General features: G+C 31.6%; 2 protein-coding genes across 4 annotated transcripts in view; one reads left to right on the top strand and one right to left on the bottom strand.

The window, feature by feature from the left end:
* Window positions 1–5,413, top strand: part of LOC140436163 (uncharacterized) — a 297,575-nt gene extending 292,162 nt beyond the window's left edge. For 2 of the 3 annotated variants that reach the window (XM_072524870.1, XM_072524871.1), the window contains exon 8: window positions 3,881–5,407. In XM_072524870.1, the coding sequence (XP_072380971.1) occupies window positions 3,881–4,030 (150 nt within the window). In that variant the 3' untranslated portion in view covers window positions 4,031–5,407. Of the gene's footprint in view, window positions 1–3,880 lie in introns of all 3 variants that reach the window. The other variant, XM_072524872.1, reaches the window with a different exon arrangement.
* Window positions 5,414–15,572: 10,159 nt separating this feature from the next.
* On the bottom strand, window positions 15,573–21,587 carry LOC140437371 (uncharacterized). The gene is made up of 2 exons (XM_072526862.1): window positions 18,127–21,587; window positions 15,573–17,892 (listed from the first exon to the last, which is right to left on the bottom strand). Exons 1-2 carry the CDS (start codon window positions 18,221–18,223, stop codon window positions 16,595–16,597), a joined length of 1,395 nt encoding a protein of 464 aa, XP_072382963.1. The 5' UTR covers window positions 18,224–21,587; the 3' UTR covers window positions 15,573–16,594.
* Between the last annotated feature and the right edge of the window lie 1,769 nt (window positions 21,588–23,356).

The raw sequence follows: 23,356 nt of genomic DNA, 5'->3' as shown, positions 1-23,356 counted from the left end.
TGCGGTATTGAAGGACATACGCCGGAGAGCACAAGTCGTTCCGCAGGTGTAACTAACCTTTTTGCTCTGACAATTTCACCTTGTATTTCTATTTGACCATGATTATTCATAAAATCGTCCACTATTTGTTTATTGGATAAATACATACATATGCGATTATTAGATAATCTAGAAGAGAAGATTATATTTCTCGGTCGAATTATATTTCCAAGTGGGAGAAGGTAGTCTTGAAGTTTGGTGTTTTCTAAGGCACTAAAGATAATTGCTTGGGACTTTAAAGGAAACTGGACTCTCGACGCTGCCGAAGAGTATGACTGTGATGTGTTTATTTGATTTTGATGGTCTTGTATTGTAGAACTGTTGTGTGATTCCATGTTTGAATTAATTTCGATAAACGTTTGTGAAAAGTAAGTCCGACCCTGTACACCTGCTAAAACAGGTATATCAGTCTTTACTAAAAGCGGTTATTTGCTGGTAAAACTGGATTTGTTTATTGACAACAATAACAAATAATTGCAATTTGCTGACTTTAATGCTAATTTAACTGGATATTATGTAAAGAGTTTGTACACTTACAGTTTATTTCAATTTATCACTAAGATTCACAATTTATAACTTACATTAAACTTTGTTAATGTTATAAATATTCGGAGCCCATATTGAATACAACATTATAGTTATCGATGCAGAACCGAACTCCTAGTACTAATTTTGTGAAAGATATTTTTATGAAGATTCCGTATTAAATCAGTTAATATGGTTTATAATGGATGACATTTTATATTTCAAAATTTAACCAGTTTATCGTAAGTGGCGCCAGATAATGTGTATGGACTGACACAGGACCTTACATATACTGTGTCAGAAGATGTCATGTCTAAAAAGGCATTTTGACTGGTAACGAGAATTTGTTAATTTTTAATGTTTAGTTTTACTTTAAAACCAAGCGAGTTCGACTAGAGGTGTATTTTAGGGTTTCTCTGCAAGTATTGGATACTTGGTGTACTACATTATGAAATATTTTTCGAAATATTAATTTAGGAAAAAAGTTATGAATACTGCCCAAGTTTATGGCCATGGAGTAAGATAAAGAGCTAAGAGTCTAAAAAAGTGAAAACCATAATCCAGAAAATTTTAGTAATTCAAGTGACAAGTATGCCCCTTCTGGATCTGTAAAAGAATCTTTATTAACAAGTTAATCTTTCGAAGTAGAGATTCAATTACGTCTATCACCTTCACCAACAAAACCTATTCGTCACTTGATTTTAAGCTTTTAGCAGAGAGTGAAAATAAATTTTACTGGAAATTTCGGCTTACGAGAGGATTCCAGATGCAAATAAAAATGCTGTTAGTCCTGTATATATATATATATATATATATATATATATATATATATATATATATATATATATATATATATATATATTTCAACAATTGTTTGATGATGATATACTTAATTTGATGGTAAGAGAAACAAATCGTCATGCGCAGCAGTACATGGTAATATACAAGGTCCTCTAGAATGAAGAAATGCGTCGATGTAACAATAATTATGCAAAATAAAAATTTTTTAGGTGTTCTGCTTGTAACTGTACTTATGCGATACCCGAACATAGAGGATTATTGGCGACAATGGTCTGGTCTTTGTTAATCAGAGATTAGGTTTATGGAGTTTAGTTTACACGAAAAAAAATCATTTAAATTTTGCATGAAACGGGTGTCAAAACTGTTCAATTTCATTAAAACACTGTAGAATGAGGTTAATGATATGAAATTACCGAATTCTAAAAACCAAGAAAAAGATATTCTAAACGAGGTGTTTAAAAGACAAAAGAGAATGAACAACTTAATTATACATAATTTAGAGGAACCTGCGAATAAAAGAAATGCAGCTTCGTATGATTTAGCTACTGCTACATCAACTGTCAAGGAGATTACTCAAGAGGATAATAAACTTGTCAAAGCAGTTAGATTTGGTAAGCAAAACAAAAACGGTGCTCGGTCCCTTAAAATTGTATTAACAATTTCTTTGATGTAATGAATATTTAAAAAATAAGATTCAGGTTGTTAAAGCAAAAAAGAAATTTATAAATTCTAATCTCACTCTCCAGCAACTCAACCAACTTAATAAAGTTAAAGACCTTAAAATATAGTACACCTTATAACCTTAAAAAACGCCAAGGACAAGGTGAGAAAGATGTAATAAGATATGATAAAGGTGTAAGTACCTGAAATCTGCAAAAAAGATAACTCTGCATAAAAGAACTAGAATCAATCTCGCCTCCTTTATTAATTTATTATCAAAATGTTTAGTAGAAAGGATGATTAGGATTAAGATTTTCTTATTTAAGAAATGAATGTAAACAAGTCTCCTCTCAATGTTATACCAACTATTTAAATAATATTGAGAATGATATTCTATCTAATCCTCAACATTTTTGGAAATACATAAATAGAAAACGAAAAAGCTACAATCTACTATGTTCTATGGTGATACTACAGATAAAATTGATCAAGACATAGTTAATTTATTTATTTTTCAATTTTTTTTCAACTACATATTTTAATTCTAAAAGTAATCAGATTAAAATTTTTAACTACAAGCAGAGTGTTGATGTAAATAATTATAATATTAAGCTTTCTGAAATAATTGATAGGGCTTTAAAGATGCCTTGGAAAGTATCGCTTGGACCAGATCGTTTGCCTGCTTATATACTCAAGCATTGCATTTTTACTCTTGTAAAACCTATCCACTACTTTTTTATTTCATCACTAAGTACTGGTATATTTCCTGATTTTTGGAAAACTAGTTATTTAACACCAGTCTTTAAGTCAGGCAATAAAAATGATATTAAAAATTATAAGGCTGTTTGCAACCAATCAATATTACTCAAATTATTTGAATGTCTTTAATTGGTGTTCAACAACATTGTTTTTTTAAAGTTAAGTCTACATGCACGAACTTAATATTGTATACTAATTTTGTTGCTAACATAAGGTTGTTGTTAAACAACCAAAAAACAAGTGTCAGGTTGACGCTATTTACACGGACTTCTCTAAACCCTTCGATAGAGTTAACCATGATCTGCTTATTGCTAAATTACAAGGAAATATATTCAAAGGTAAAATACTTGAGTGGCTAAGTAGTTATGTATCTGGTAGATGTTAGTATGTAAAATATGGAAATTATTTATCTCAGCGAGTATCTGTGACCTCAGCAGGAGTTCCTCAGGGGTCCCATATTGGGCCTCTCTTATTTAATTATATTTGTTAATGATATATCATGTCATTAAAAGTAGTAACTTTTTGATGTTTGCTGACGATCTTAAAATATGTTAAGCTGCCTCTTTGTAACAAAATGATTTTAGTTAGTTGGTGTGACTTAAATATAAACAAATATTTTAAAATTATTTTTGGTAGATGAAGGGGGTAAATTATTGTTATTGTATAAATAATGTACCTTTAGAGGAATGTAATAATATCATTTGGGTATAAACTTTGATTTTAAACTTTGATTTTAAACTTTTAAATACCATATTAATGAAACTTCGACTTCAAAACTGTATCAGTTTTCAGTTGCCAACTGCAACCGCCAACTAAAAATATTTTTATAAGTTAAATCAATTAAATTTTTTCAATTTTATTTTAAGGTTTTCTTGATAACGATTTCCGGATTGAAATTTAAAACGTCAAAATAAAACAAACATTTGTATTAAAATTTTATTGTGGTTCATTCCCAAGTAAATAGTGATAATACTTGCAAAAACATTTGATTTGAAACATATATTTACATTTTTTTTAATAATTGATAATTTCATAAACCTATTATATAGATAATATAAAATTTTTAACTTATAATTATTTGTTATTATTATTTTAGGGAGATCTGGAACAACTCTCGATATCACCTGATCCAAGAGCAGCCAGTCTACAATGTGAAGATAAAACGGTTACCATAACAGACTTTCAGGAAATTGTCAACAGATTTAGTTTTAAACGAAAAACTAGACCCAAACGAAATTATGATTAGTTATAAAGTTAGATTTTTTATAAAATTAAAAACATGCAGTATTTCTACAATAAAAAATAAAAAGTGTAAGAAATGGTAACTACATTAGTTGATTTGTGGTTTAGTGAATCTACAAAAGAAGGCTTAATATTAAATTGTTTGTTTAAAAGAAACCTCATATTAAAAAAATAAATTTGGCTTTGAAATTGTTGACGAAAACTGAAAAAAAAACCTGTTTTGGTTAAGACGAAAAAGTCAAAGACGCCTTTAATTTATATTTTAAGGATCAATCCCAACGAAATATTTAAGAAATTTAAGATTTCAAAAGTAATAGAAGAAAATTGAAATATTTTTGAAGAGGATTGAGCAAGATTGGTAGGCGTTGCCTCAATTGTTTTTTGAAATTGAAACAAGCTTAGAAGGTCCTAAAAGACCACGAAGTTGTAGTCTGTTTAGTACAGCTTCTCTACACTCAGTCCTTGGAGTTCCACCTTAAACTATAGGTCGCGTATATTTAAGTACATTTAATGGTATTGCTCAAAGATACATGAAGTGAAGATGCCGGTTGGTCTACAGGGAGCCAAAAATGATAATGATATGAGTTGAGTTAAACAAACAGAGTCAATAAAAATTTTATCTTTTTTTTTTATTTCTACAGTACTGTTTTCTCTATTCACTATATGTCCAATATACGTAATACTCATTATACTCTTTAATTGGTTTTTGTTTGAATATAATGCTTAACTTTTCTCTTTAATTTAATCCAAATTTTCTGGGGTCTTGGTATACCTGTTAAGGTATCTCTCTAGTTTGTCTTTGTCCATTCGATAAATAGTCTTCATATCTAAGGTGTTATAAACATTTGCTGTTATTAATTCCACATATAGCCCAATGTGCCTGTTATTTAGCTTAATGACTGCCAAATTTCGAAGTCAGTCTATTATTTAAATTATACATTAAAATTGGCAATCATAGTTATTTTAACTTTCAATACAACTGCTCTAAAGAAATATTTTGAACAGCAACTATACCATTCGTATAGAATTTTTAGCCAAGATATTCGTCTATTTTTATTCTTTCCGACTTCTCTTTTGTCTTGGATTATAAGCAGCAAGATAACATATTTTCCTTCATTTACATTTTATATGTCCGAGATATTGAAGCTTCCTTAATCTTTCTTCTGAGCTTTCGTTTCAATCTTTCGTACTAGTTTTTAGTCTTATAGTATCATAATTCATGGTCTGTTGACTTTAATTTTGCTAATTTTGCTTAACATTCTTTTATTTTTTCTGTTATTTTAATACTCCAGAGTAGTCCATGCAACTGTCTAGTGGTTGATCTTGCTTTACGAATCCTGAAATGTTTTTCTTTGCTTCTACAGCCGGAAAAATGAAAGATTACCCATGAAGGATCGTATCAATCACTAATTTTGTATTTGCTGTCTTTTTCTATAAATAACAAATGTTTGTTATAGAAAAAAAAGCAAATACAAAATAAGTGATTGGTATGATCGTTTATGGGTAATCTTTCATTTTTCCGACTATACCTACTTTTGATGTTGTTTGGACTCCCAAGTATTAGAAAGTATTTTAAAATTACCTTTTCAATTTAAGAGCTTTATGTTTTATTTTCCCCTGGAATTAAGTATTCGGTTTTTTTTGTATATTAATTATTGTAATGTCCTACCTGGTGTACTTCACTTTCAGTTTTCTAATCATATAGTCTATATCACTCTCATCTTTCCCTAGAATGGCTTGGTCATCAGCGAAGTGTATCTTGTACAATCTCTCGTCTTCTATTGGGATGCTCATATTGCAGCACTTCATTCTTTCCACTGAGAGCGCCTTATTAATATACAGTTTGAAGAGTATAAGTGCTATGCAGCAGCCTTGCTTTAGACCCTTGCTAATGGAAATTTCTCTGGTTAGTTTGTTGTCAGTTTAAATGTCACTCCTAAGTTACAATTGTCACTCCTAAGTATTTAAAAGTGTTAATGTTTCAAATCTATAGTTTTATCTGATCTGATGTGTATCTGATTTTATTTTTTCCATTTTTATCGTCGTATACTTTCTTTTATTTTCATTTATTTCCAAACCTATTCTTTTTGGTTTCTTTTCTAATTTTTCTAGTGCTTTTATTAGTACTGTTTTTGTGTTTGCTGTGATGGAAGATCATCTGCGTAGGCTATTATTTGGAGTTAATTGGTAATAATATTTTTATTGTCCAGTTTTGCCTTCTAATTATTGCTTCTAGGATTAGGTTAAAAAGTGTTGTAGGAATAGTATCTTCGTGTTTTACTTCATTCTTTATTTTAATTTCTTTAAAAATCATTTCGTTAAAACTAACTTTGAACTAACACGTGGTGTTGTTTTTAAGCGTCACTGTCAACATAAATCGTTAACTAACCTATTACAGCTGTATATTTGATTATTACCAAAACGTAAAACTAATATTTTTTGAGTAACTAAAGATCCAATTGCTATTCTATATTTATGAATTTTGTTTTATGGTAATGCTGACAAACGATAGATTGTTCTTTTGACGGATATTTAAAGTTGCTTAATGCCCTGGAGTTTTTCGACTTTTTTATCTTTGGTTTCTTCCCTTGAGTTTTAAGTATGTATTGAAGGCAGTCCTCTACCTGGTATTTAGTTGGGCTTATTAATGTTGTCGACAAGTAAAAACTGATTTCCTGTTTACGTAAATTTAATTCAGATTTAATTTAAATAGATAGTTGTAATCTAAGATTTGTTAACTTTTAATGGAAATATCACTTAAATACACTATACATACTGAGTAACAAAAAAGGGTTAATACATACTTATGTTTATTAGAAATGAATATGAATATACAGGGTGTTTAAAGAAGGTATATCATAAATTAAATCACGCATTCCGAGAACAAAAATAAATTTATTGAATTCAACTTACCTTAATACAAAAGTGTGCATAAAAAGTTACAGCCGTTTGAAGTTACAAAATAAAAATTGTTTTTTTGCATTATCTCCTAAACTACTTGACATTTTGTAATAAAAATAGACAAGTTACTTTCTTGTTCTGAAAGCATTTTTCATACAAAAGAAACAACAAAATCTAAGCGCACAGAAAAAATTTAAGGAGGGTTTGCAGCCATAAATCCTCCCAAACTTTTGAATACGTTTAAATCAAATAAATTTTGTGGCATCATTAGTTTAACACATTATTTGTAAAACTTTTTTGCCTGTTATCACTTTTTTGAAAAACTAGTTTTTTCCTAGTTGGCCATAAAATTACAATTAGTTTCTACGGATACAATAATTACAAACAGTTCTATCAATAATAGTCAATAATTTGAAGCTGTCGTTTATTGTGTGAATAAGATTATAATTAAAAATTTTTGATATTACATAACTTTGGGTAAGGTGGATCAGATTAAATTATGATTTCAATAAACTATCGGGAATATCGTAGGTGAATGTCAAGGAGATAGTGCAGCAGCCGCAAGGCGTTATACAGTAAAATACCCCAATCAAAATAGACCCGATAGACGATTATTTCTGACCATTGATCGTCGTTTACGGGAAACGGGTACATTACAACCACAAGTTGCTGGCAATAGTGGTCGTCCAATAATGGATGCAACTGATGAAGACATTTTAGAAATCATTGAAGAAGTCCCTGGAACAAGTACAAGGGTAATAGCTGCTCAACTAAATGTTCCTCACGTAAGGGTTTGGAGACTTCTGAAGGATCAGCTGCTTAAACCCTATCACTTAACAACGGTTCAAGAGTTATTGGTTAAAGATTATCCTAAAAGGATTGCATTTTGCGATTGGTTGTTAATGGAAAACACTCGAAATGTTAATTTTATTAGAAATATTTTGTTCACCGACGAGGCTACCTTCAGTAAAAATGGAATAACAAACCATCATAACGAGCACATTGTGGCCGACGAAAATTCTCACGCCAAATAAACAACTCATCACAAAAGGACTTTCAAAGTTAATGTTTGGGCTGAAATTGTGGATTTAAGAAACAATTTAATAAGCCCAGTATTTCTTCCCAACAATTTAAATGGTGATAATTTTTTGCAGTTCTTGGCAAACAATTTACAAGAGTATTTGGAAGAAGAGAATATTGCAATAAGGCAAAATATGTGGTTTCTACAAGATGGCGCGCCACCGCATTACAGTAATGAAGTCCGGGAATACATTTGCAGGCAGTATCCTAGTCGGTCGATTGAAAGGGGTCGTGACACATCTATTTCTTGGCCACCCAGAAGTTCAATGGACTTTTGCTTTTGGGGTTTTATGAAAGGGAAAGTGTATTCTGTAACAATAGAGGACGAACAAAAATTGAGGGTTAGAATAATTGAAGCTGCAAATCAATTTCGTCAGAAAAATATGATTTTTCAGCGCATTCGGTTTTTCTTATTAAAACGATACCGAATGTGTATCTGCACAAAAACTGTTTTTTGAAAAAAGTGTTAGGAGACAAAAAAATTTTAAAAATAATTTGTTAAACTAATGATGCCACAAAACTCATTTGATTTGAACGTACTCAAAACTTTGGGAGGATTTAGGGCTGCACACCTCCCTTAAAATTTTTCTGTGCGCTTAGATTTTGTTGTTTCTTTTGTTTGAAAAATGCTTTCAGAACAAGAAAGTAACGTGTCCATTTTTATTATAAAATGTCAAGTAGTTTAGTAGATAATGCAAAAACCAATTTTTATTTTGTAACTTCAAGGGGCTGTAACTTTTTTTGTGTACACTTTTGTGCTAAGGTAAGTTGGATTCAATCAATTTATTTTTGTCCCCGGAATGCGTGATTTAAATTATGACATACCTTTTTGAAACACCCTGTATAAAGATGATTTTTGTAGTGGCTTTTAATTGTAAATTACGTGTAGCTGAATAAGAAGCCTTTTTTATTGCTCAAAGTGCCCAGTGGTCGTAGAATTCGCCAGGTGTCCCAGCTAAGTGACTGTGAGAGTGGTCAAATTATCGGGTTGCATAAATTTGGTCTATCGATAAAAGAATTTGATGGTTGGTATGCCTACGGTATGCATTTAAACATTCCGTATATGTATTTGGCACCTAGGACTTTTCTATTGGTTCTTTGCGGCACGCGGGCATGTTTCAACCAATAGGCGACGAGGTACCAAACACGTATATGAGATGTTACTTTGGTGCGAACTTCATATATGGAATGTTATACATTAGAGAGACATTATTTCTTTCTTTTACTGCATTTCATACATTTGTATGAAGGTTTTGTTTCGTGGCATTTTTAAAGACTTGCCCGTGCTGTTTAGATCTTTGTTTATTTACATAATGGATTTACCAAAAAGTTTAAAATACAGTGTTATTAATGAAAATTACTACAGAAGACATATATAAATGGCTAAATGAATATAAAAGTATTTATTTTTCAAGCTAGAGAGCTACAAATATTAAAAAAAATTGCAGTGGAAGAAATATATTACTGAATATTGGAAAAGAAAGGAAGACTAGTGCCTCGCTTATAGAGACGTATCAATACATGGCCACCAAACCAACAATTTCAGTGAAATAACAGTAAGGCTAGAAGATTAGGTGCTTTTTGCAAGCATCAAGCTGCGATTGCACATTTTTTTAATATATCTTTTTGCAACGTTCCTGCTACTACTCCTGAAGATCGATACGACGTAGCTAAATTACCTTTTAGCGAAAAAGTTAAACCTTTTTCATTTTATAGCGGGCTTGCAGGATCCAGTATTACAGAACATTATATTGATAAAACCATTGATAACATTGATGAAAATATTATTGAAGAAGATATTATATTAAACAAAAATAAAACAGATAAACAACAAGAATTTTCGTTTACAAATTTTATTAATACGCTACAAGATAAAAATGTTACATTTGGAACTGATTCATCAACTTTAAATTTATTGCATGAAAGATTATCCCATAATAAAACAAAAACGGCTTGGGAAAGTTTATTAAACATGGCAGGAAGGTCCTCGGTAAGGCGATTTGAACACAAGGCCATTATAAGAGTGCAACCTACTTTAATCAGCCGAAGAAAGTTGGGAGTCACAATCTTTCGTCCAACATCGCTGCAAATCAAACAAATGCAACTAAACATGGTGGAGAGCGTTGTATTGCGCAAAAATATTACATTTTAAACATTAAAATGTGTTTTTTATTTATTTAAATATATTTTGTTTTATTTCCTATTGCATTCTTTTAGTATTATTTAATCATACATTAACAAATATTTTAGAATCAGTCGTCTTTTAATTGATTTTAATAAAAAGTCATCTTTTTTTGTCTACGAATATTTTTAACATTCCGTATATGAATTTCGCACCAATGTAACATTCCATATGCGGTTTGGCACCTCGCCGCCTATTGGTTCAAACATTGCTGCGTGCCGCAAAGGACCAAGAAAAGTCCTAGGTGATAAATACATATACGGAATGTTTAGATGCCTACGGTATATCTCCGAATACGACAGTTTGGCCTTTGTTTATTATCGCCCACATTGGATGCCACCTCTTACAGCTGAACATCCGCGGGACTGTTTGCACTGTTTAAAGAAAAAATTCTTTGGGACCGGGAATGTAATCAGGTGGTTTTTGGAAGTACATGATGGTCGCCCAAGAATGAGAAAGTGACGTAGTGAAAGACGTGACCGTAAATTTGATAGAGAGCAACACGGTTACCACACAATAGGAGTTATGGTATGGTATGCTATTGCTTATGGTAAGAGATCACCAATAATTTTCAACAGAGGTAATATGACAGCCCGATGGTATATTCATGAAGTAGTGGAGCCTTATCTTATTCCATATGGAAATACCATCCAAAACACGATTTTTCATTAAGACAATGCCAGACCGCATGTTGCAAGAGAATTGTTAGCATTCATGGATTAACATCAGTTTAATAATTTACTTTAACCACCACGTTCGCCTGATGTCGCTTAAATTAAACATGTCTGGGGCGTGATAGGTCGCAGGTTCTTGAATTTGCAACACCCTCCACAGACTTTAGCAGCTTTTACTCACGAAGTTGCAGTAGCCTGGAATAAAATACATTAACATCATAATGAATACCTCATCAGAATAATGCCCAGGCGTATGAATCAGTGTATAAGAAATCGTCGATCCTCAACATATTATTGAATCAGCTTCTGAAATGTTCACGCACCAAGCTAAAACTTTAATCATTTTACAAGTGTGGAAGATGATAAGGAGACAAAAAACAGAAATAAATGGATTTCTACGCATAGATAACATTACGGAGGAGCAATGGACTGAGCATTTCACAAAATTATATGGAGAAGGAGAAGAAGAGAACAGAGAAAGAATCACTAACGAAACTCTCGATAGAGTACTAATATCAGAAGAAGAGCTACAAGAACTAATAAAAAAATTAAAAAACAGAAAAGCACCTGGTCCTGATAAGATAAACAGTGAACTGCTAAAATATGGAGGAACAACACTACGCAAATGGCTCCTAAAATTATTCGTCGATATAATAAATACCGGAGTAGTACCAGCGGAATGGAAGGAAAGTCTCCTGCTATCGATACTTAAAAAGGGAGACTCGAGAAATCCTGAAAATTATAGAGGCATTAGTCTGATGAATAACACATTAAAATTGTTAACGGCAGTCATAAAAGATAAAATCGAGGAAAAAGCGAACATGGCAGATGAACAACTAGGCTTCCGGAAGGACCGCAGCACAATAGAAGCAATTTTTATCATCAGACAAATAATAGAGAAGTCTATTGAATATGGAAAACCAGCATAGATGTGTTTTGTAGATTTAAAAAGTGCTTTTGACAGGGTGAAGCGAAATGACATCTTAAATTTATTACAAGCTGAACAAATAGACCATCAGATAATAAGGACAATTAATGAAATTAACAAGAACAATAAGACCAGAGTTATAATGCCAACAGGGGAACAGAATGCATAGAACTAAAAGAAGGAATCTGCCAAGGAGACTCGTTCAGCCCATTGTTATTCAATATGGTGATGAATCAAATAATTAACGAAGTAAGAAAACGACACGAATACCACATGGGAGCGCATAAAATCACGATACCATGCTATGCCGATGATGCAGTACTAATTGAACGAAGATTACCTACAAAGGCAGCTTTACACCTTCAATATCACAGCAAACAAACTTAATATGAGAATATCAGTAAAAAAAACTAAATGTATAGTGATCTGCAAAGAGCCGCGTAAATGCAAACTAGAAATAGACGGCAAAATTGTAGAACAAGTAATGAAATTCAATTACTTAGGAGTAGAGATCACTAGTGACAGGGATATAAGGGATATAACAGAGACCACAAGGCAAGCATAAAAAGCGGCAAGAGTAAGTGGTTGCCTCCGAGAAACCATATGGAGAAACAAATATCTGACCACGGAAAGCAAAATGAAAGTATACAAGACAACCGTAAGACCAATCCTAACATATGCAGCGGAGACAAGGACCGATACAAAAAAGACGAAACAACAAATCAACAATATCGAAATGAAAGTGTGAAGATCAATAGCGAGCATATCATTAATAGACAGAAGTATACGCGAACAATGCAAAATTCAAAATATTAACAGGTGGATAAAAACAAGAAAAAAAACTGGAACGAACATGTAAACCGAATGGGACCAGATAGGTTAGCGAACATCTGTAAAAACAACAAGCCGTATAGCAGAAGACCCGTTGGAAGACCGCCAAAAAGGTGGAAAGATAATGTACAGTCAACAACGACTGAAACAGAATAAGAGGCAGACAAACAGGAGTAATCCTAGTCGCGCGAAGAAGAAGAAGAAGACTAGTAAGAAAGATTAAACATGTATACCAAAAATTATTAAAACCTCATAGATATATGTGGGTGTCTACCTTTTTTTGTCACTCAATATATATAAAACTGTACTTATTTTGCATATTTTTTACCACAAAAAACTAGTTTTATGTGGATTGACAATGTAAGAACTGAGTGCAGGGTCGGATTTTTCCAAATCAAATTAGTTGTTTGATACTAGTACATAAGTTCGTCAAAAGTTGGTCCCAGTCGAAAAAAGTTGCAATCTTATGATAAATATATAATTTCTGTAATTGGACTGTTTGTTTACGATTATAATAATAAATTTTATCATGTCAACTTGTAGAATATAGCTTTTTATTTTCAAAATTTCTGTGTTTTTACATATTTTTAATATATTACGTATAAGGTACTATAAATAATTCTTCAAGGAACAATACCTTGCACAAGAATAATCCTGGCGCGAATGAATTTTACGGTATGTGCGAAACTAGTATCAGCATTAGGTACTGTTCTTCCTCAGTTGTTGTATAAAATGTAGGAATATATACCTGCGATGGACATCATTACTCCTTAGTTGAAGAACATTTATAAGGATAGCTTGAAGAATTAAAAAAATAAAACAATTTTGTTTGGAAAAAACAAATGTTTGGAATATTTTTAGAGGTACTCATCTATTTTTTACTAGCTGGTCCATGGAAATTATGCCACCAGATTACCCGATTATATACTTCTTCTTCTTCTTAGTCGTTAACCTGATGCAGGTATCGTGATATCATGAAGCTATTAACTAAATTTCCCAATGTTCCTCCACGTTTTTCTATCTTCTGCCATTCTAGCACATTCTGACAATGGAGCGCCAATGGTAGCAACAATATGGTCCGTGTATCGTGTGGGAGATCTACCTCTATTTCTTTTGCCTTCTACTTTTCCCTGGATGGTAAGTTTTTCAAGACCATTTCTTCGAAGGACATGTCCAAAATAGCTTATTATTTGTTCTGATATTTGTGTTCTTAGTCTTTTCTTTATGTTAAGCTGGTCCAGTATGGATTCATTTGTTCTTCGGGCCACCCATGGTATTCTCAGCATTCGTCTCCAGCAGTACATCTCAAATACATCTATGTTCTTTTTGTCTTTCTCAGTAAGGGTCCAGCATTCCGATGCATAAGTAAAAACTGGAAAAACTAGACTTCTTACTAGTCTCATTTTTGTATCGGTAGTTATTTCATGGCTTTTCCAAATTTTTGTTAATTTTGCCATAGCGCTTTTTGCGATTGCTGACCGCCGCTTTATTTCTTGAGTACAGCCTCCTTTGTTGGTTATTAATGAGCCCAGGTACACAAATTTATCTACAACAGCGATATTGTTTATCATGACCAGATGATTTTGATTGTTGTTAGCTCTGTCAATTATCATGATTCTCGTTTTATCTCTGTTTATTTTAAGACCCATCGTTAAGCTTACGTCTTCTATCCGTTGTAGCAGGTGAATCAATTCAGCTTCAGAACTAGCGAGGATAGTATCATCTGCATATCTCAAGTTGCAAATCTTCTTCCCGCCAATGGTGATGCCACCGTTCCAGCCCTCAGTAGCTTTCCGCATTATCCATTCACCATAGATGTTAAATAGAATTGGGCTTAGTATGCAGCCTTGTCTCACGCCCTTTGTGACCCTGAAACTATCGGTTAGTTCCCCATTTATTCTAAATATATTGTATATACTATTTGTATTGATTATATACTATTTGTATTAAAAACATCATCCTCCGAAAATAATTTATAAATTCTTGAACTATAAGAATGGCTTAATAAAGACTTGATAGTTTAATTGGTAAATATTTTGAATTTAGTATAAACATTTTTGTAATTAGATACGTACCCATTATAATATTTACTACTCGATTTTATAAAATAATTCTGTTATTTTTTGTATCTTTTTAGGTATTTCTATTACTCATTAGTCATAAATTTGATAAACGATTTTTAATAAAAACCTAAAAACCTCATTTATCTATAAATGGTTGAAATAATATTTGGGAATAATAAAATGCTTTAGCCAGAAAGTTTTCTGAAATCATATTATATGAGAATATAATTTCAACTTTCTTTGATGTCATAATACCTGAAAACGTTCCATTTTATTTACGTTCCATACAACGCAATATTAAATTCTTTTCGAATTGTCTTTTATATGACAATTTAATATAAGAATATTTTCGGTTTAAAATATCAACACATTATGTTTGTTTTACAGGTCGGATTATTTATTTATCGCATGACACTTTAGCATATTTTTTATTGCTTAAACGTTTCGACTATTTGCCATTTTCAATGCTATGTGTGCAATCTGTGCTGTGTTTCAATACTATTTAAATGGGAATAAGCCACAAAGGTTAAAGTACGTTTATTTTGAGAACGATCTCCGAAGTGGAAATTGAAACGTCAATAAACGTACTTTAACTTTTAATTGTGGCTTATTCCCATTTAAATAGTAATTCCGTACCTCAGAACAAAAGTGTATTAAGTCACAAAATATAAATTTTACAGGAGAGCGAAAATAAAAATTATTTTTACTGTTTTGTAACATTTTCCATTAATTACATTAAATTTTATTTAGCAAATTCTTTTAAATATGAATAATAATCATTGTTCTTTTTACCACTAAAAAAAAATTTTTTGAATACTACTGTTTTTGAAAAAAATGGTCTTTACTTATTTTTGCTCTGAAAAATAAATTTTTGACTGTGGCTTAACATTAATTTTTCCACCTATCTTGTGGCAAAATCTCCATTATGGAAAACATCATACCTATTTTACAAAATTAAGGAAATATTTGGATATACAGAATTAAAAATACTATACGGAAGTGTTTGTAACAAAACCATTAATACGAGCAAGTAAAAAAAACTAGAAAAAAGTTTAATTAAAAAACAGAAATGGTCGTAAAGTAACTGTATTTTTATTAAGTAAAAAATTTAACAATAACTTTTGAAGTACGTAACAAAATAATAATTAAAAACTAAACAAATGCAGGGCTACTTCCGCTAATTATCAGTAATCTGAATTGTGTCTTTATGTACTAGAGTCTGAAAAAAATAGTGAAACCTCGCTGAAACCCACTTTAGCAGCTTTTAAAGATCATTGAATTTTTTAGTACTTATCGGATTTAAGGTATCTCTCAAGGAAACCAGAGAATCTTCTAAAGATTGATGATTTCTTCTACCAACTCTTCGGTTAAAGTCTACACTCTAAAATTCCAAATCGAAGTCTGTTTTAAAGTACAGAATCCCAGGATTTTCTTGTCTGAATTGCATACATACTGCTTGTGAAATTAAAAATTTTTCGTTGTTCTCAGTTTTCTTTTTATTTTGAAATGGTGAATCGCAAGAATTGTACAATTGTACATATTTAAAATTAGACGTTGTCATTTCATACACTTTGAAATCTTTGTTTTTTCCGGAAATTCTAGCCAACTGTAACCAATCCCTTGGAGTAATAATTTGAAAATTAGGACATTTTTCAGCTTCTCGTTCTATAACTGAATGTATACTGTCCACCTCCATGTGCGTATGCCCTCGCAAAAGGAATTTGTGAGTTATTTCTTTTATATGTGGATATCTCGAAAGTAGATAAAAGTAGCACATAATCATTTGTATGTTCCGGTTTTGGGATGGGCAGTTATCGGTCCAAATAACAACCGAAGTTGTGCTTTGAGGTAATGAATGAATGTATTGGACCAAGCATGAGGCCATTTCGTTTCCACCTCGGCCAGCAATTTATTCATCCCACATTAGACAGTTCGCCTGTTTTTCCGTTGAATCATAAATTGTATAATTAAAACACCAGAGTTTTAGACTGTAAAAACTTTGAGAGTTAGTTAGCTTTGGGCAAGGAAGACATTTTTGTAAATCTATCATTAAAACTTTTTGTCCAGGGTTATTGATGGACATCTCCTTGTCTATCTGTTTTAATTTGTACCGTCTATCGGCCTCTAAAATGTGATTGTAAAGCCATTCTTTGCCTACTTCGTATGAAGGAATGTTTTTCAAATCACACTCTTTTTTAAACATCCTAAACATTGTAGAAATATTTAAGTGACCTCCTAAATATTTTTTCGCCGTCCTTCTTCGACTATAATGTGATTCTTCACATGGGTAGGCCATTATATGCTCACGAATCCTGTCCTTTACCTCATTCTTTACTTTATTTATAGATGGCTGCTTTCCTCTTTTGTCACATTCTACAACTCCACTTGTTTGCATTTTTTCAAGTGCACATCTAACAAAAGATTGAGAAATATCTAGAGTACGCAAAAAGAACTTACTGCAAACTTGAAACCTCTTTCCTTCAATGGTAAAAAAATATTTCCAGTTACAATGGCGTTTTCCAGCTCGAGCACCTGTTCGTTCTCTTTTTCTTTTGATACACATTTTTTCAAGACAAGAACATAAAAACTGTCTTTTTTGATCTATGGTTGTCTCGTAATTCCAAAATTGTCGGTGAATTTGTGCTCTCTGAGGACCTAAGATGTTTTCATTGCATTTTAAACGGCAGTTTCTACAAGGCTCTCGAACCTTCCTTTCCTTTATAGTCTTTTTAGTTTTGGAAGATTTATATTGTTGGCCTGCCATCCTCTTCTTTTTTCGTTCGTTTCGTTGCCACGTACTTTCGTTCCTTAAACGTTTCTTACCTTTGCTTTGATGATCGGCTACCATGACCTCTTTTTCATTTTCATCTTCACCCTCATTTGTGATTTCAAAAATATTGTCAGTACTCGAATTAATGCTAGGAACAAATGAACTTCCCGAATATTCAAATGGATCTTCCTCGTCTTGGTGTATGGTACTTGTAGATGAATTGAGCTCCAGTGGTGGTTGCTTAATTTCGTTAATAAGCAAGCTGCTACTTGAAGAAGGTATGTCTTTAGGTACATCTGAAACAACAGCAGCTGCATTTAGCTGCATTTCAGTTGTATCCTCCTGAAGGTTAACAAAGTTGTAAGATATATCTAACAAAGACGGTGATGTGATCCGTACAGCCATAGCCTCATCCGAATTCTGACTCTCAAGGTAGTCTAAAACAATAAAAAAAAAGATGTACAGGCAAAAAAGAGAAATATATTGACAAGAGCTTTGAGATTTATTTCTTTTACTTTTCTAAAACAATAATATCAGCTATTATAAGTGACTCCGTATCTTATATAACAAGAACAAAATAATTCATCCTTTTTTTATTTGTCTTTATAATGTCTATCTTATTTGCCTTTATAATGTAGTTAAACTTATTATTTATCATTAGAAATACTTACGTTTACTAGAAATATTTTCCACTGATGAGGATTCATTATTCACGTTTTGTTTACCGCTCAGCGCAAGCTGAAGAATTCTGTGGGCTCTATCTTCCATTTTTGGCTATCTCGTTTAATTTAACATGCACGACTTAAACAAAAAATATAACACCGGGTTTAAAAGCGAAGAGAACATGCGCTTCAATACACTGCAAATAGCGAACTGAACAAACGCACGTATTGTACTATGTAATTCACACCTCAACAAGCACAGACTTGTCAAATTTTAAAAGATAGTGGACTTAATGCTTTGCCTGAATTACATTATGTGGGACATAATACTTTTTGTTGGACATAATATGGTTTTGCCCTGGGAAATGTACACACCACTTTGGATCTAATACATTTGAAATGCAGAAGATACTGTTTTGCTCTAAGCGCAATGTGGACTTACTACTGTTCATAAAAGGTTATTTTGGCCAATTTCAGTCGAAACAGCGAATAAGAAGCACCATTGAATAGAGCGGAAAATTTTAATCCCAGTGAGCCAAAAAAGTAGAAAACTGAAATTTTGGACTTAATACAGTTTTGCTCTGAGGTACGGAATTACTTTTGTGGTTAATTTAAGAAATTAATTCTTGAGCAGCGTTATTTCCCTATAATAATTATGTAGGTTGGTTTTTAGTCTTTATTTATATATTGGCATCGTTATTTTTGTTCTCCATTCCTCTGTTATGGTATAAATTCTAGGTATTTTTTGAAATATTTTTGTACTTAAAAATTTCCTTATTAATATCACCAGTTCCTGGAAATTTCCTGTTTTTCATTTTCTTGAATGCTATTTGTAGCTCTTCACTAGATATATCTTCGTCATTGTCAATATCGTCGTCAATATCTACGTTACTTTGATATCATTCTTCGGTGTATATATCGATATTATTGAACAGGATTTAAAATTGTTCTATTCAGGCTTTAGGTTTTTTAATGTTTGTATTTTCTCATTTATTTTTTCTTTCTTTCTCTCAGCATGTTTCCTAACTTCTTTTGACTTCCATACATACCATGCTTTATTTCTGCTAAGAATCTTTTCCAGTATGTTCTGCTTTAGTTTTCTTATCTTATTTATTTACTTTTTCCGTCGACCATCCATTTATGATTAATTTTAACACCCTCAAAATCATTGATTAATGACCCCTATTAATGAATGATTTTCTATTAATGAACGATTTTATTATAGGCAACACAACATACATTGCTTGTATAATAATTTAACCACATTTAACGCTCTGTGATTGGCAGTGACCTGTGGTGTAGACAACCAAACATATAGGTACCTATTTATATTCCCACTAAAAAATTATTTAAAATGACATAGCCGCTGTAAGTACTGTCTGTCATTGTATGTCATTATTTATCGTTAAGTAAATAAAAATTTAAACTCAGATATTTTTATTTCTGAAAAGTTCGGTCGACGGAAAAGTTTTGTAACGAACTCGTGAATTAAAATGGCGATTAACAATCTCGAACATTAACGCACTCGCTTCGCTCGCGCGTTAATATATCTCAATTGTTAATCGCCCTTATTAATACACTTGTTGGTTAAATAACTATTAACGTAACTTCTTTATAAATTTCGGATGTCTATGGATTCCTGTTGCTTATTTTTCATAAATACAGGCATCTTGTTCTTTCTTAGCTGCGATCTTGATCTTATGTGTAGGTAAACCATGGTTTATTATTTTTTGTTTTGTTTGTGTTGATTGTTCTTTGGCTTATTTCTCTGCCGTACTGATATCTTTTATTTTTACCTAGGCTTTTTCATCGCTATGCAGTTCCAGGATATCTAGTTTTCTATTCGTCTTTGGTATATGATGGTAGCGCTCTTATTTTACATTAAATTTTTTTATATAGTTTGGTTCCCTTCTTCTCGACGATTTATGTGTAAAAATTTAAGTTTTAAATAAGTTTTTATAAACAAATTATGTTGTGTGATATTTGGTGGCTTTAGTCAGTTGTTCTTACGTCAGGTGTGTTGTTAGGGTGCACTTTTTTGTTAGTGATTACAAAGTCGATAAATGTTGGCTTCTCGTGTTATTAAATGTATATTTATGATATGGCTTGTGATGGAAGAATGTATTGTGTATATTTAATTGTTTGTCGCTGAATCTCTGCAAAATTAATGGTATGGTGGTATTCTCAAGTTTAAAATTAAAATTGCCCATTACGAATTTTTACTGTCCCGATTAATAATGTTGTCTACTATGCCATGTAGCTGGTCAAATAATCTCTTTTTCTTTCATTGTTTTGCTCATATCAGGTGCATAAAATGGATCTTTCATCCACAACAATTATTGTAACCTGCATTATAGTCTGGTTTCATATATATTTTCGTCGATGCTAATTTAAATTACTTATAAAGTAGTAAGTATTGATACTCCTGCCAGATCTCGAGCATATTTCTTAACTCCAATGTAAAATATTCTGATATGATAAATATATCTGTTATAATATGGTTATGGTGTTCCAGTTCTTAAATAATTTATTGGTCTTTGATATTTTAGGATGTGACATTCCAGCTTTTTACATATTTGTTTTCGTTTTAGTGCCATTTTGTCATCTAAGTGAAATCTAAGACAATGTCTTTAGGTAAACCAAAGTTCCTGGGGGGAGTAGGACCGCGTAAGCTGTTTTATGGATTGTAGGATTGAGACACCATCTTTGAAAACAAGAAAAGAAGGATAATATAGATGTTATAAGTGGCACTGTAATGTTTTCTCCAAAAACAGTAACAGTAACAGTACATTGATAATTGTAAACACAATTACATACACAACATTATACAGAAAGCTTGATTAAATAACAAATTCCACCAAGTATGACTATTAAATATAATTTTTAATCTTTGGTTATGTTAAAGAACAACATTATCGTAATATAACTTTAAGTACAGCTCATACTTTCATAAAATTCCATGTATTTTTTTGGGGTATATCATCCCTTATATTTTTTTTCTTAATAATAAAATATTTTTAAATTTTCTACTATTTCTCAAATTAGGAGACGCAGTATAATCATGATAGCATAAATGGCATGCAATGAAAGTTGTAATAAAGTATGTATTTAATTTAATTTATGGAGAAACATATATCTATATCAGATTTGCAATTGCTTGTAGGAAAGGCACTTGTTATATTAACACTTAACTGAGTTTACTTTGTTACCTAAAATTGACAATAAGCTAATATTTTAAAGTCTGTTAATGACAAAGAGTATTATTACCTAACAATGGACTAAGAAATCAAAATTGAATTTAAAAATCTGTTAAGATTTGTTCCGAGCCAAATGTCTCACTAGATTTATTATATATTATAATTAATAGTGTTATAAAAGTATATGTATTCATAAATATTTTGTATTTGTCAAGTGTATAGATATGTAATATGATAAGGGCAAATTTTATGTAAACCTTTAATAAAAATCGAAAGTTGTTTTGTTTAGTTTTATTCAGCCGATTGTTTACAATTGTATACTTCAGGTTTACCTCCTATACACGCATATTCTATGATAGCTTGATTTGGCAATGATATACAACCATGATATAAACCAATGTATATTTCCTGTTCTACGGTTCTCAAACTTGAACGTTTACAAAGGAAAACATGGAAAAGATAGCAAAGACCCAAAGAGCCATGGAAAGACAAATGCTGAACTTCAGGCTATCAGACAAGAAAAGAAATACTTGGATCCGCAACAAAACAAAAGTGACCGATGTATTAACGCAGATAGCAACTCAAGTGGAAGTTCGCTGGACATACCATAAGACAGAAAGACGACAGATGGAATAAGATGATTATACACTGGAGACCATATAGTTACAAACGAAAAAGAGAAAGGCCACAAATGAAATAGTCAGATGACTTAAAGAAACACGCAGGCCCAAAGTGGATACAAACTGCCTACAATAGAGAGACATGGAAGAAGGAAGGGGAGGTCTATGTCCAAAATTGAACAGCAAGGGCTGTATAGATAGATAGATAGATAGATACAACAATAAAATCTGTATATACTCAATTCATCCTAGAAACAAATCTAATATGTTCTATAATCCGTCTACCAAACAGACGGATTTATCGCGTAAATACCATGTGAAATCATAACATATTGTTGCCGCTTAGGTACCACCAATTTCAGATTATGAAAATAAAATAAAATTTAATCTACAGACAAAAATTGAAATAACGATTATTTTATAAAAACAAGATGTATATCACAATGAAAAAAAAAAGGTAAAATTCAATAGGATGAATTGGAAGAGTTATAAAAGCTTGAGATATCGCTAAAATGTGAAACGCAAGCTTTACTGTACGGGAAATATATACAATATACAGTGTTAATTTTAAACAATTTCTAATATTTGGCGTAGAAGTAGACAATAAAATTTTTGAATATAACTCAACCTACAGTATAATTAAAAAATGCAATACAAAAATAATAGAAATGTCTTAAAAAGAAATCAATAAAACCTGGAGGTGGCTTTAACAAATGGGGAGAAATGGAAATCAAAATTCAAGCTAACTTTAGGCAAGGTGGACATTATACACATGTAAATTTAAAATTAGTGTCTTTTATAGTGACTTAAGCCTATAAAGGCAGGTTACACCTAAATAGATTTTAATTTAAATGGATAAGTTTCTAGGTGTTTACCTTTTTTAGAGGGTTTTACGACTTTTTTACCTTTAACTCAAAGTGTAAACTTCATTTTCTCCAAAAGGACTTTTTCAGTAAACAGAGAAAATCTCAATTAAACTTCGCTAGACACAGTTAATGAGGTATGACAAAAATAGACTCTGGGCAAAATAAATGTTGTTTACATTAAATACACTTCTCCAAGAAATTAACGCACCACTTTGAAATATTAACATATTTTATTAGCGTTAATAAAAATTTACATTGTAATGTTATATTTTGCAAGTCCCTTGTATATGCTATTCGTACACTCTATATTTATTGACTGTGTTTTATCGCTATAGTTTTTTTTGCAACAACACAAAAAGAAGCAAAAAATGTACTAATTCTATAAATATACTAATTTCCAAGTGTTCACGAATTTTATTCGGCTACTGTTTAATTGTTGATTATTGTTAATTGTGTTTATTATGGAGCATCAATCACGTAATTTAACCCGAGATGAATGTGCCCAAGTAGTGATACTGTCGGAAGAAGGTTGGAGTTACCGAAGAATTGGTCGTCG

The sequence above is a fragment of the Diabrotica undecimpunctata genome, chromosome 3 (genome assembly GCF_040954645.1).
Source record: "Diabrotica undecimpunctata isolate CICGRU chromosome 3, icDiaUnde3, whole genome shotgun sequence".
NCBI classification, from domain to species: Eukaryota; Metazoa; Arthropoda; class Insecta; order Coleoptera; family Chrysomelidae; genus Diabrotica; species Diabrotica undecimpunctata.
The sequence above is the reverse complement of the archived record's forward strand: the minus strand, read 5'-3'. Positions and strand labels throughout refer to the sequence as shown.

Excerpts from the sequence above, each read along its gene's own strand:
- LOC140437371 (XM_072526862.1), bottom strand. The coding sequence starts at position 18,223 with ATGGAAGATAGAGCCCACAGAATTCTTCAGCTTGCGCTGAGCGGTAAA. Across the intron at positions 17,893-18,126 it reads GGAAAATATTTCTAGTAAAC|ACTACCTTGAGAGTCAGAAT; the intron begins GTAAGTATTTCT and ends TTATTGTTTTAG.